Below are 14,219 nucleotides of genomic sequence, written 5' to 3' on the forward strand. Positions count from 1 at the left end.
GCTTTTTTTCCTGAAAGTCTACTTTGCCTGCTATTAATATAGTGACATCAACTTTCTTTTGTTTAGGTTTTTTATTGTCTATTTTTTCCTTCTTTTTTTTTTTTTTTTTTTTTTAAACAACCTTTCTTTGTCTTTATAGTTTGTGTTTCCTTTCAAATAGTTGGGTTTTTCTTTCTTTTATACTAGTGTGACAGTTTTTATTTTCATTGAAACATTAGATTACTTACAATTAATATAATTATTAATTGGATTTAAATAATTCACCATACTTTTTTTTTTTTTTTTTAATAGAGTCAGGGTTTCACTATGCTGGGCAGGTTATTCTTGAACTCCTGGCCTCAAGTAATCCTCTTGCCTTGGCCTCCCAAAGTGCTAGGATTACAGGTGTGAGCCACTGTGGCCAGCCATACTCTTTATTTTCTGTTTCCTTTACCTGTTCTATACTTCTCCAATCCATTATTAATTTACTGAATTTTTAAATGTATTATGCATGACATTACTCTCATTTGCCACATTAACCTTTTTTTTCTTTTCTATTTTAAGGAAAAGATAGAGTTTTTAATACCCCATTGTGTGAACAAGGAATCGTTGGATTTGGAATCGGAATTGCAGTCACTGGAGCTACTGCCATTGCAGAAATTCAGTTTGCAGATTATATTTTCCCTGCATTTGATCAGGTAAGTGAATGAATATTTCTAAGGTTGTTCAGTCCATGAAATACTGAAGTATTGCCACTACCCTTCCACCCACCCTTACCTGCATTCTAGGAACATTTTGTTACCCTTTTACTAATGTATTAGAATTGTAATTTTGTTATGAGCATCTATTTAAAGATCTAATAGAATAGTTTAAGCAAATAGATTGAGGTTGGGTGAAGTGGCTTACATCTGCAATCCCAGCACTTTGGGAGGCCAGGGTGGGAGGATCACTTGAGACCACGAGTTCAAGACCAGCCTGGGCAATGTAATGATAATGAGAACCCATATCTACAAAAACTACAAAAATTAGCCCGGTGTGGTGGCACATACCTGTCATCCCAGTTACTCTGGAGGCTGAGGCGGGAGGATAACTTAAGCCCAGGAGTCTGAGGCTACATTGAACTGTGATTACGGCACTGCACTCCCTGGGCAACAGAACGAGACCGTTTCTCAAAAAGAAAGAGAGAAAGAAAGAGAGAGAGAGGGGAGAGGGAAGAGGAGAGGGGGAGAGAGGAAAGAAGTGAGGAAGGGAAAGACGAGACCCTGTCTCAAAAAGAAAGAGGGGAAGGAAAGAATGGAAAGACAAGACCCTATCTCAAAAAAGAAGGAAGGAAGGAGGGAGGGAGGAAGGAAGAAGGAAGGAGATCGGAAGGGAAGGACTCTTTGTGCCATACCCTTTCTTTCTTTCTGCCCCTCAGATCGTTAATGAAGCTGCCAAGTATCGCTATCGCTCTGGGGATCTTTTTAACTGTGGAAGCCTCACTATCCGGTCCCCTTGGGGCTGTGTTGGCCATGGGGCTCTCTATCATTCTCAGAGTCCTGAAGCATTTTTTGCCCATTGCCCAGGAATCAAGGTATGTTCATTTATGTACTTTATTTGATTTCTATTTGATGTTTCCATTTTGGTTCATTCTATTAATATGTATGCTTATCTAGAGGAAAGAAAACAAACAGGATTCTTGGAATTTATGTGAACTTAACTGTACTTAAGAAAGGGAGGTTAGCAGTTCTTTTAAGTATGCTATCCAATGCCCAGTTTTACAGAAAGTTCTTTTTGAAGGAGGACTGGTTTTATAAACTCTGGCATTAATTAATTTTATAGACTTCAAAGAGTAAGACCAAGAACATAGTTGGTTTACCTCCCCTCTCTTTCAAAGCTTTATATTTCTCTCTAACTTAAGTCTTTCTCACTTAACTGATGATGGGGTGATTTTAATAAATCTTCTGTTTAGTCTGTATTTACCTCAAAGTCAGAGAGACAAGACTTTTGCTTTTAATCTATTTCTCACTTGTTAAAAAGACTGAGAGAAGACTGTTACCTAGATTTTTTTTTTTTTTCTGTTTAAAGTAAGGTAATACTTGCTCAACCAATTAATTTTGAAGCATCTCCTTTTTATAGTCTGTCCTTCACAAAAGCTTAGGTCTTTTGATGGCAAAAATATTTTGAGTATGTTAAGTCTTAATTTTTTATATTATCTTTTCTGTTTCTGTTTATTGAGTAAGCTTTTCAGGGGATCATTATGGAAACCCATAGATGTGTGAATCCAGAGATGTATATTTGTTTTTTGATCACATGAATTGATTGTGAGCATGTGTCAGTGTTTTATTCTTATTTTCTTATTTGTTTTTTTCTGCCAGATCAAAGTTATAAGCTTATCTTATTGAGTAGACGTTACCTGATTTTTTAATGTGAGCTAGAAGTTGTAGAGTGGGAAAGAAGCCATGTGCGAGGCAAGTTATTTTTGTGCTTGAGCTAAACATTAATTTACATTTAATATTTAAAACATTATATTGTTTTTAAGAACAGATCTTTTCTGTCTGTCCCCTACCTTCTCTTTTCCTCCTTCATTTTCTTTCTTCCTCTTCCTTTTTCCTTTTTTTTTCAGCTGAAATGAAAATATACATAAAGTATAAAAGGCTAATATGAAGAAAGCAGATGAAGGGAAATTAAAAAGTAGGAACATAAGATAAAGACATTATGTGATGTGGTTATTAATGTGTTCAGAGGTCCATTTACAGAAAATAAAATAGTGACATTTTTGCTGCTCTTTTATTTTTAAAATAAAACTCTTCAATAAAAATGGCATAAAAGTGGCTCTGAAAGCCAAATATAGTTTGCCTCAGGGAATCTTGAGTCTTTGTGAGAAGTTCAGGTTTATTTTAATAACTTCCTGTATAATATTTGTCTTTAGACAATTATTTTATAATCATTTAAAATTAGGCAAAGTTCGTGATTTAAGGCAACAAGAGATAGAAGAGAAGAGCTTGAGCTTTGGTATCAGTAGGAATTGGGTGAGACTCTCTGATCAAGCAAGTAGTATGACCTTAGGCAAGCTACTTGTTCTCTCTTAACCTCAGTGTCTATTTCTAAAATGAGGAAAATTATAATAGCTACCTAGTGGGGTTGCTATGAACAGATGAATTAATTCATAGAGTGTTTGGCCAAGTTTACACACGTACTTCCTACTGTCATTGTCATCTTCCTCATCATCACCCTCATTCTCGAGAAGGTCCTGGAGCCCTTTCCTGGGAGTGCAAGTGTGGACTCTCCACACTTTTCTTTTTGCTTTGCTATAACTGGACACTATGGTGCCTGGATCATAAAACTCAGTGGATTAATTTTTCACTTATGAAATGAAGACCATATTTTTTTTTGTGGGAAAGAAGCAGATTTTGACATGTTAAAACTGGAGAAGAGAGTTGCATGTACTTTGAAAGTAGAAGCAGATTATTAGTAGAAGAGATTTCTTTATAGATAAACACAGGTAGATATTAACAATATTACAGTTTTTGCTTTGATGAATGATCTTTGCATATTCTTTTTACTTTTTTATATAGGCAAGTTCAGCTTCTTAAGAGAAGAGTAGTATCTTAGTTAACAGAACATGGTAGGCATCCAATAAATATCTGTTGAATAAGAGGCATTTTTATTTTTATATAATATAAACTTAAGTGATAATTAGGCTTAAAATAACTACCCAATATCTATTTCTAATTAGTAACAATTGGTTATTTAAAATCAGTCCTTCTTAGAAGCGAGTTTACTGGGATATATTTTTACTAAAATTGTCTTAAAAAATCTGTTTTTGCAGGTGGTTATACCCAGAAGCCCTTTCCAGGCCAAAGGACTTCTTTTGTCATGCATAGAGGATAAAAATCCTTGTATATTTTTTGAACCTAAAATACTTTACAGGGCAGCAGGTAAAGGTTTTCTTTATTTTATATTTGTGAATATCTTTATATACTTTGTTTTTTTTTATAGCTCCAAAAGTTCTATCTTTTTTTTCCATGTGGTTGATTTATATTTTCCTTGTAGAAAGAATCTTGATTTCTTTTTTGGTATTTAGTTTGTCCTCAGGTGTAAATTTTATGTTTGGGAAAAATTCATCTAGCCATTTTATATTTTGATTGTAGAAACAAAGAGGAATTGTGAAGTGGTAGCAATAATAAAGCGACTATGTTTAACTACATAGTAGGTGCTTAGGAAATATGGATTGAACAGAAAAGTAAATGAGCTCATTTTACTAAATAGTATATGTTTCCTTTTAACTAAAGTGATCATAAAGGTCTTCCTTCATTTAAATCAGGATACCTTTGATTGTGAAGGAGGTGCTGTTAACAATTATGTTGTGCTATCGGGTCTATGCTGGGATGACTGTGTAAAGCAAACTGAGATGTTTGGTCATCCTCTTTTTAGCTCAAAATCCTGATTTTATAAAAATACATCCGTAACTGCTAATTTCTTCACCGTAATGGAAATTTTAAATAGCAAATGATTTGTTCTGTCTAAAGCATTTTAATCACTCCTGGAAGCTTCTTTCTCACTCTTCACTATGGACCCGTTCTCCCTACACCAAAATCAGCCACTTTCTGATTGTCGTCGGATTAGGTATACATGGTTTTGGGCTACATATAAATCCATGCACACTGCATATGTTCTTTTGTGTCTGCTTTCTTTTCCTCAACCTAATGCTTTTGAGAGTCATTCATGTGCTTGTATCAGTAGTTTATTCACTTTTCGTTGCTGAGTAGTAGTCCGTTGTATGAATATCTATTGTTCATTTCTATTACAATAATATTACAGTTTTGTATAATATTAGAACATTACTACTTAGTAAGGAACATTGTCATTATATTGGATGAATATTCATTGTTCATTTCTATTACAATAATACCTTACAACTATGTACAATATTAGAACGTTACTACTAAATAATGAACATTGTCATTACATCATTGTTCATTGATAGTATTACCACTACTAAGTAATAACAATTTTTCTTGTTGTTATTATTTTTCTAAGTATTCTAGTCACTAGGGAAAGTAGCTTGCCCCTCTTCATCAAGCTAATTTTCTGTGAATAGCATTAGCATATTACAGTTATGTTTCTGGAGCCAACCTGCCAATAAATGCTTCTTGGCTGTGGGGAAAAGAACATCCCAAAATCTGAGGCATGTACAGTATTGTTCAATAAGTAGCATTTCATTGTAGTAATAGATCACAGTTAATTCATGGCCCTTGCAACTGGGCTTCTGTTTCAATGTATCCATTCCCCTGTGATGAGTTTTTCAAAGTGGATGTGTCATTTTACGCTTTCGCTGGAGACTTTTCAGAGTTCCTGTTGCTCTTAAGTTTAAAAACAGATTTTAAATTAACTCTAGATTTATATGGACTCTATTATGGTCTGTATCCCATTATGTAATAAAAATGAATGTAAGAATTTAAAATTTTGAAGTGAATAGGAAAATATCAGTGATATATTGTGAATAGCTTTTTGATGAAAAGGATTTCTAGTACTTTGGATATCCTGTGGCTATTATATTTGTAATGCCAGCCAGCTGGTATGGTCAATCAGTAAAGAAATTTTGCAGTATTTAATAAATGGCGACTGAGTAAGAAATGTTTGAAAAAGTAATATTAACTTAGCTGCAAAATTTGAAACCAGAATTGGCCAGGCAAATAAATTTACAGGATTCCAGCTAAGAGAATGCACTTGAAAAGTTTGTCCTAAGCTTGGTCCTGGGAGAGATTATGAAAGACCCTGATGAGGTTCAGTGTTCGAAAGGTTTCCAGAAGTTTCCCCAATAATTTAAGACCTTTTATTTATGGAATGGTATCTCAAACACATAAATACATTTATGAATTATATAATTCCATAAACTTAGATATGTTATGCTAATATAAGGCCTTAAGTAATATGGAAATTTATTTCCCTCTAATATAAATGTCTAAGTTGGCAGTGCAGGGCTAGTGTGATAGTTCCTTAGTCATCAAGGTACCAGGCCCCTTCTCTCTGGTTGCTGTGCTGTCTTCAACATACAGTTTTCCGTTCCTGGTCCTAGGTAGCTGTACCAGCTCCCAATATCACATATGCATTTCAGCTACCAGGAAGGGGGAAGGAGGAAGGGAAAAGGTATTCTCCTTCTCTTTAAAGAATAACTTGAAGATTGCACGCATTAAATTTCACTTCCCACGGGTCACACCTAATCATATGGCCATGACCACACCTAACCACAGAAGAATTCTTAAGCTAGTCTTTGGCTTAAGTGCCTAACTAAAAATTTAATTATTACACAATGACAGGAAATGGATATTGAGGGACAACTACCAGTCTCTACCACAATTACTTACATGGTTTCCAACAGAAGCTATAAATTTTAAGGAGGGGAAGAGATCTGTTTGAAATAATTCAGCTGTTTACCCTTTGACTCATAGTCTACTTCTAGGGATCCATTTCGGAGATACATTGGCAAAATTTGGAAGAAAATGTTACTGGTCACTGCAGTGCCCTTTAAATGAACAAGAACTGGAAACAACACATTTGCCCATCACTAGAAGATTTTAGGTTAGTTGAATAAGCTAAGCTCCATCCATCTGATGGGTCACACTGCTTTGTTTAAAGAAAGGAGACAGATCTCTTTATATTGTGGTAACAGTCAGGGTTTGATTGTAGAAGCAAAACTAGAAGAAGCAAAATTGGAAGATATAGGAAATATATTCTAAGCATCTGACCATTTGCAGCTGTAAAAACTAGTTAAACAGTCTAAGAAAGATGGTTGCTTCTGTGTTTGGTGCTATAACCTTAAGTCCATGGGGAAGACTGTGAGGAAGGGAAGATAGAAATAAAGTAGGGGGAAACAAGAACAAAATAGAACTTGCTACAATGGATTGGAACTTAGGTCCATCTCTCACCACCTCCAAGCCTTAGTGTAGGAAAAACGTTGGCTGCTAGGAGACCAGGTAGGCAGCTGTTTGAATAGCCTGTTTATGTGATGTCGTGGAGAAGGCCTGAATTAGCAGAAGGAAATGGGTTAGAAATTTTTTTAGATTATATGAAATATTTGGTGTCTAAATGAATTTAAGGAGGGGAAAGGAGAAGGAGGTGTTAAGAGTAAGTGTTGAATAAGATTTTCTTTTCTGGTATTAATGGAGGAATAGTAGATTAGATACCCTGAAATAAATGGTGTGTGATTGTGTGTGTGCTGATTTTAAATATATATAAATGTCGAAGTTGGCAGTCCAGGGCTAGCGTAATAGTTCCTTATTCAGCAAGGTACCAGGCCCCTTCTCTCTGGTTGCTGGCATGAAAATGAGAACTCTGCAGAGTTCAAAAGCAAAGTGGAGCTCAGAATGATAATATAAACAGATGATGGGAGAATTGATAAACTGGAAGATAAAACCAAAGCAATAACCAGAATATAATCTAGAGAGATAAAGAGAAAGGAAAGAGAGGTTGAATGTAGAGGGATACTGAGAAGGTCTAAATACTTCTAAGGAAACAAACGTGAGTGTATTTCCTAATAATATTCATCAGCAAAATGTCGCTGACAAAAAAAGTGATTCCCTGGCATATTTTTGCCACTTTGCCTCATCAGAACTAAACCAGTGCAGTAGGAAATATTTCAGGGAAGCATCAACTACTGCCTGCTTTTCCCTCCTGCAGTACTATCAAGGTAGAGATGTTATTTTCTCAAGTCTGGAGTAGTAGTCCATATATAATCTCTAAAATAAAGTGGGTAAAGGATACTAGGTAAAGTGTTCCTTAGGAAGCTAAAGGTAGGCATCAGAAAGTTAACTTGTCAACTTTGAAAAGAATTTACCTGTAGTGTATAATTTTAATCTGTATGCATATCATTTATATTACTAAATCCTGTTTAAGAATGATTCACTTACAGAGGTAAACACAAGGCTTTTGCTTATGGTTGCAGTGCAGAGCTCTCACTCACTGGTTAATCTGGGCACCTCTGGGTTTCTTCTTTTCCTTGTAGAACATACTCTTTCCATGCTTACTGCCCTTATCTTACCCAATGTGGTTCTGAAGGGGCTGACAGTCATCTTATCGACCTCCCTGATCTCAGGACATGGCCATGTGCCTCAATCTCAGCCATTCTGATTTCTTTTCTGGGATTGTCTGTGTGGAGTCAGAATTTAACTTTCTATGGGTGGTTTGCCAGGGATGACGGGAGACTGGGGCTCCAAATTACTCTTACTCCTTTAAACTTCCTTTGATTAGTAAGCTTTTTTCACATCTCTCCATTTAATCTCATTTTAAGTTTAACATACTTTGAGTTTCAGTCTCCTGTAGATTTTACTAATATAATAGATAATTTTGACGAATGCATGATCTTGGCTAGAGAAGAGATGCCTCTTTTAAGATGAAAATATCCTTCGTTAGTAGCACAATAAACTGCAGCTGTCATAATTTAACATAGGTACTTCTTTTGTCTTAGTAGGTGAAGTAGGAACCCCTTCTATTTACTCATAATCATATTTCATAAGGTTGCTGAGAGGATTTAAGTGAGATTATCCATGTGTGTATCTGCCTAGTCTTTAAGTGTGCTAGACACTGGGCTATCTTGTGTAGAAATGGGGACTATGTCATTTAATCCTCACAACCAGCATATCGGGTCAATTCTGTCATTATCACCATTTTATAGATGAGGAACCTAAGGATTAGGGAAATTAGACAACTCGTCCAAAGTCACACAACCAGGATTGGGTATATTTAGGACAGATAGTGACTTTAAGAAACTTGCTCAAGCTCACAGAAATAATGAGTGATGGATTTAGGTTTTAAACCAACACATTTTGACACCAGAGGCTGCTGTCTTTCTAATACTACGCTATTTTGCATCCCACCTAATTATTATTGAATAGAGGACATAAATGAAATATAACTTCCTCCAGTGTCCTAGTTTCATGTCAGGAAATAGTTGTCTAGATTTTAAAAGTTTCCCACATAATTAAAATGATCTTATTTTTTATTTTTCAAAACAGGGTCTCCCTCTGTTGCCCAGGACGGAGTGCAGTGGTGTGATCACAGCTCATGGCACCCTCAACCTCCTGGGCTCAGGTGATTCAGCCTTTGAAGTAGCTGGGACCACGGGCATATGCCACCATGCCTCGCTAATTTTCGTATTTCTCAATTTTTTGGGTTTTTGAGAAACTCCATTTTTGAGTTTCTCCATGTTGCCCAGGCTGATAGAATGATCTACTTTTTAACTGAATGGAAATACATATAGTTGGCACTTTTTATCTGTGGGTTCCAGAGCCATAAGTTTAACCAACCACAGATTGAAAATATTTGAAAAAATAATTACACTGAACATGTACAGGCCTTTTTCTTGTCATTATTGTACTGAACATGTACAGGCCTTTTTTCTTGTCGTTATTCTCTAAACAATACAGTATAGCAGCCATTTACATAGAATTTACATTGTATTAGGCATTATAAGTAATCTAGATATGATTTTAAGGATAAGGGAGGTTGTGCATAGGTTCTAAGCAAATCCTATGCCATTTAGATCAGGGATCTGAGCATCCATGAATTTTTGTATCTTCAAGAAGTCCTGGCCGGGCGCGGTGGCTCAAGCCTGTAATCCCAGCACTTTGGGAGGCCGAGACGGGCGGATCACGAGGTCAGGAGATCGAGACTATCCTGGCTAACACAGTGAAACCCCGTCTCTACTAAAAATACAAAAATTTAGCTGGGCGTGGTAGCGAGCGCCTGTAGTCCCAGCTACTTGGGAGGCTGAGGCGGGAGAATGGCGTGAACCCAGGGGGCAGAGCTTGCAGTGAGCTGAGATCGCGCCACTGCACTCCAGCCTGGGAGACACAGCGAGACTCCGTCTCAAAAAAAAAAAAAAAAAAAAAAAGAAGTCCTGAACCAATCCTCCCTGCATACCAAGGGATGACTGCACCATTCATAGCCATGCTTTAAGGTAGTACATCCCTATGTAGTATATAGTCCAAGGTTTGAATATATATATATTGCATTAATTTCTCCATTGGCATAGGATTAATTTGCTTCTTTGAAAGTTATAAAAACTACATGTCACAGTCTGGTCTGGTTACAGGTAGGGGGTTGGGGAACCTTTGCACCTTGTAATCATTAGTCATTAAGGGATCTAGTCATAATGTTCCCAGATAGAGGCAAAGGCAGCTGGGAAACGTAGTCTTCCTGCATTTGGGCGAGAAGAGATGAGGTCGTTTGGCACCTGTGCAGTATTGTGCCAATCACAGCTGCTTTTGATCTCTCTGACTCCATCATTTCTGGGCCTGATCTCTCTGACTCCATCATTTCTGGGCCTGTGCTCATAAACTGCTCTCTGTGCAAACCTCTGTGCTGTGGTGACTCTCCCACATGTCCAGCCTTTAGAAATGATTTCTTTCAATTCAGCCATTAACTTTATAAATTGTACAGATGAAAATGAAAATAAGTAATACATTCTTTATGCAGCAGTTTTCTTGAATTTTATTTCTCTTTATTTTGAATATGCTATCAATATATATAAAACTTTAGGTTTCCTGAATGTGGAAGGAGAAAGTAACCTAATAATATTTTCAATTTCCTGATTATTTATTGTAATTATGACATTTGAGTGCAGTGAATCTTTTTAGAAATGGAAGAAGGACATTTAGAAAAGGTAGATAAGGCAGAACAATCTAGCTGGTGTAAAATGTACAAAATAGTGATGATTCAAAAAGAGAGTGAGTCAGTGTGACATTATCACATATAAGCATCTTGTGAAGAAGATATTCTTTAATGCCTTTTGGACTTTTGATTTTACTTAATTGAATGACACATGACATCGGTGATATTGAAGTAAATATGACTTTTATCTGTGATTCTTCTAGTGAGAAATCAAGACAGACTAAAAGACTAAAATCCTTGTATTGTCTGTCTTGTTTCTAGGATTTCTGGATAATCCAAAAATAGGTAAAAATAAGACATAATGATATTGAGGAACTTTTTTAGCAGATGCACTAATTGTATATGAATTCATATATTTTGAAGAGAAGAACATTATTTAAAGTAGCTTTTTAATGGTAGAAGACTTAAAATATTTTTGCCAAGTATCAGTGTTCATAAAGAGAGAAATTAATATTTTGTATTTTATGTTAAGCAGATTAATTTGTGCAGATTAGTATATTTAATACTAGGTACACTCACAAGAGTAAGTTGGATCCATTAATGGGAGAAATTGAATTCATTTGTTAGATTTTTGAATTAGTTTCTAAATTGAAATAATACTTGTACATAATTTAAAAAGTCAAATAATAGCTTCTAATAAAAAATAGCAGTTCCTCACCTTACCCTTCACCAAATCCATGCATCTTTCCCTACAAGCAACAACTTTTTTTTTTTTAATTATACTTTAAGTTCTACAGTACATGTGCACAACGTGCAGGTTTGTTACATATGTATACATTTGCCATGTTGGTGTGCTGCACCCATTAACTTGTCTTTTACATTAGGTATATCTCCTAATGCTATCCCTTCCTCCCTACCCCCTCCCCACAATAGGACCCGGTGTGTGATGCTCCTCTTCCTGTGTCCAAGTGATCTCTTTTTTTTTTTTTTTTTTTTTTTTGAGACGGAGTCTCGCTCTGTCGCCCAGGCTGGAGTGCAGTGGCCGGATCTCAGCTCACTGCAAGCTCCGCCTCCCGGGTTTACGCCATTCTCCTGCCTCAGCCTCCCGAGTAGCTGGGACTACAGGCGCCCACCACCTCGCCCGGCTAGTTTTTTGTATTTTTAGTAGAGACGGGGTCTCACCATGTTAGCCAGGATGGTCTCGATCTCCTGACCTTGTGATCCACCCGTCTCGGCCTCCCAAAGTGCTGGGATTACAGGCTTGAGCCACCACGCCCGGCCCCAAGTGATCTTATTGTTCAATTCCCACCTATGAGTGAGAACATGCGGTATTTGGTTTTCTGTTCTTGCGACAGTTTGCTGAGAATGATGGTTTCTAGCTGCATCCATGTCCCTACAAAGGACACAAACTCATCCTTTTTTATGGCTGCATAGTATTCCATGGTGTATATGTGCCACATTTTCTTAATCCAGTCCGTCACTGATGGACATTTGGGTTGCTTCCAAGTCTTTGCTATTGTGAATAGTGCCTCAGTAAACATACGTGTGCATGTGTCTTTATAGCAGCATGACTTATAATCCTTTGGGTATATACCCAGTAATGGAATGGCTGGGTGAAATGGTATTTCTAGTTCTAGATCCTTGAGGAATCACCACACTGTTTTCCACAATGGTTGAACTAGTTTACAATCCGACCAAAAGTGTAAAAGTGTTCCTGTTTCTCCTCATCCTCTCCAGCACCTGTTGTTTCCTGATTTTTTTAATGATTGCCATTCTAACTGATGTGAGATGGTATCTCATTGTGGTTTTGATTTGCATTTCTCTGATGGCCAGTGATGATGAGCATTTTTTCATGTGTCTGTTGGCTGTATGAATGTCTTCTTTTGAGAAATGTCTGTTCATATCCTTTGCCCACTTTTTGATGGGGTTGTTTGTTTTTTTCTTGTACATTTGATTGAGTTCTTTATAGGTTCTGGATATTAGCCCTTTGTCAGATGAGTAGATTGCAACAATTTTCTCCCATTCTGTAGGTTGCCTGTTCACTGTGATGGTAGTTTCTTTTGCTGTGCAGAAGCTCTTTAGTTTAATTAGATCCCATTTGTCAATTTAGGCTTTTGTTGCCGTTGCTTTTGGTGTTTTAGATATGAAGTCCTTGCCCATGCCTATGTCCTGAATGGTATTACCTAGATTTTCTTCTAGGGATTTTATGGTTTTAGGTCTAACATTTAAGTCTCTAATCCATCTTGAATTAATTTTCGTATAAGGAGTAAGGAAAGGATCCAGTTTCAGCTTTCTACTTATGGCTAGCCAATTTTCCCAGCACCATTTATTAAATAGGGAATCCTTTCCCCATTTCTTGTTTTTATCAGGTTTGTCAAAGATCAGATGGCTATAGGTGTGTGGTATTATTTCTGAAGGCTCTGTTCTGTTCCATTGGTCTATATCTCTGTTTTGGTACCAGTACCATGCTGTTTTGGTTACTGTAGCCTTGTAGTATAGTTTGAATTCAGGTAGCGTGATGCCTCCAGCTTTGTTCTTTTGGCTTAGGATTGTCTTGGCAATGCAGGGTCTTTTTTGGTTCCATATGAACTTTAAAGCAGTTTTTTCCAATTCTGTGAAGAAAGTCATTGGTAACTTAATGGGGATGGCATTGAATCTATAAATTACCTTTGGCAGTATGGCCATTTTCACGATATTGATTCTTCCTATCCATGAGCATGGTATGTTCTTCCATTTGTGTCCTTTTTTATTTCACTGAGCAGTGGTTTGTAGTTCTGCCTGAAGACGTCCTTTACATTCCTTGTAAGTTGGATTCCTAGGTATTTTATTCTCTTTGAAGCTCTTGTGAATGGGAGTTCATTCATGATTTGGCTCTCTGTTTGTCTGTTACTGGTATATAAGAATGCTTGTGATTTTTGCACACTGATTTTGTATCCTGAGACTTTGCTGAAGTTGCTTATCAGCTTAAGGAGATTTTGGGCTGAGACGATGAGCTTTTCTAAATATACAATCATGTCATCTGCAAACAGGGACAATTTGACTTCTTCTTTTCCTAACTGAATACCCTTGATTTCTTTCTCTTGCCTGATTGCCCTAGCCAGAACTTCCAACACTATGTTGAATAGGAGTGGTGAGAGAGGGCATCCCTGTCTTGTGCCAGTTTTCAAAGGGAATGCTTCCAATTTTTGCCCATTCAATATGATATTGGCTGTGGGTTTGTCATAAATAGCTCTTATTATTTTGAGATATGTTCCATCAATACTGAATTTATTGAGAGTTTTTAGCATGAAGGGCTGTTGAATTTTGTCGAAGGCCTTTTCTGCATCTATTGAGATAATCATGTGGTTCTTGTCTTTGGTTCTGTTTATATGCTGGATTACATTTATTGATTTGCGTATGTTGAACCAGCCTTGCATCTCAGGGATAAAGCCCACTTGATCGTGGTGGATAAGCTTTTTGATGTGCTGCTGGATTCGGTTTGCCAGTATTTTATTGAGGATTTTTGCATCAATGTTCATCAGGGATATTGGTCTAAAATTTTCTTTTTTTGTTGTATTTCTGCCAGGCTTTGGTATCAGGATGATGTTGTCCTTGTAAAATGAGTTAGGGAGGATTCCCTCTTTTTCTATTGATTGGAATAGTTTCAG

The 14,219-nt window shown here is 36.7% G+C and overlaps 2 protein-coding genes across 9 annotated transcripts in view; one reads left to right on the plus strand and one right to left on the minus strand.

Moving 5' to 3' along the window:
- HMGN3 (high mobility group nucleosomal binding domain 3) overlaps positions 1-14,219 on the minus strand; it is a 1,231,743-nt gene that overhangs the window by 985,724 nt on the left and 231,800 nt on the right. The gene's annotated exons all lie outside the window — the stretch shown is intronic.
- Positions 1-14,219, plus strand: part of BCKDHB (branched chain keto acid dehydrogenase E1 subunit beta) — a 245,436-nt gene that overhangs the window by 58,092 nt on the left and 173,125 nt on the right. For all 5 annotated transcript variants that reach the window (XM_050789636.1, XM_050789639.1, XM_050789635.1 and 2 more), the window contains 3 exons: positions 544-677; positions 1,397-1,552; positions 3,791-3,899. In XM_050789636.1, coding sequence (XP_050645593.1) covers positions 544-677; positions 1,397-1,552; positions 3,791-3,899 — 399 coding nt within the window. The remainder of the gene's footprint in view (positions 1-543; positions 678-1,396; positions 1,553-3,790; positions 3,900-14,219) is intronic.

The sequence above is a fragment of the Macaca thibetana genome, chromosome 4 (genome assembly GCF_024542745.1).
Source record: "Macaca thibetana thibetana isolate TM-01 chromosome 4, ASM2454274v1, whole genome shotgun sequence".
NCBI lineage: Eukaryota > Metazoa > Chordata > Mammalia > Primates > Cercopithecidae > Macaca > Macaca thibetana.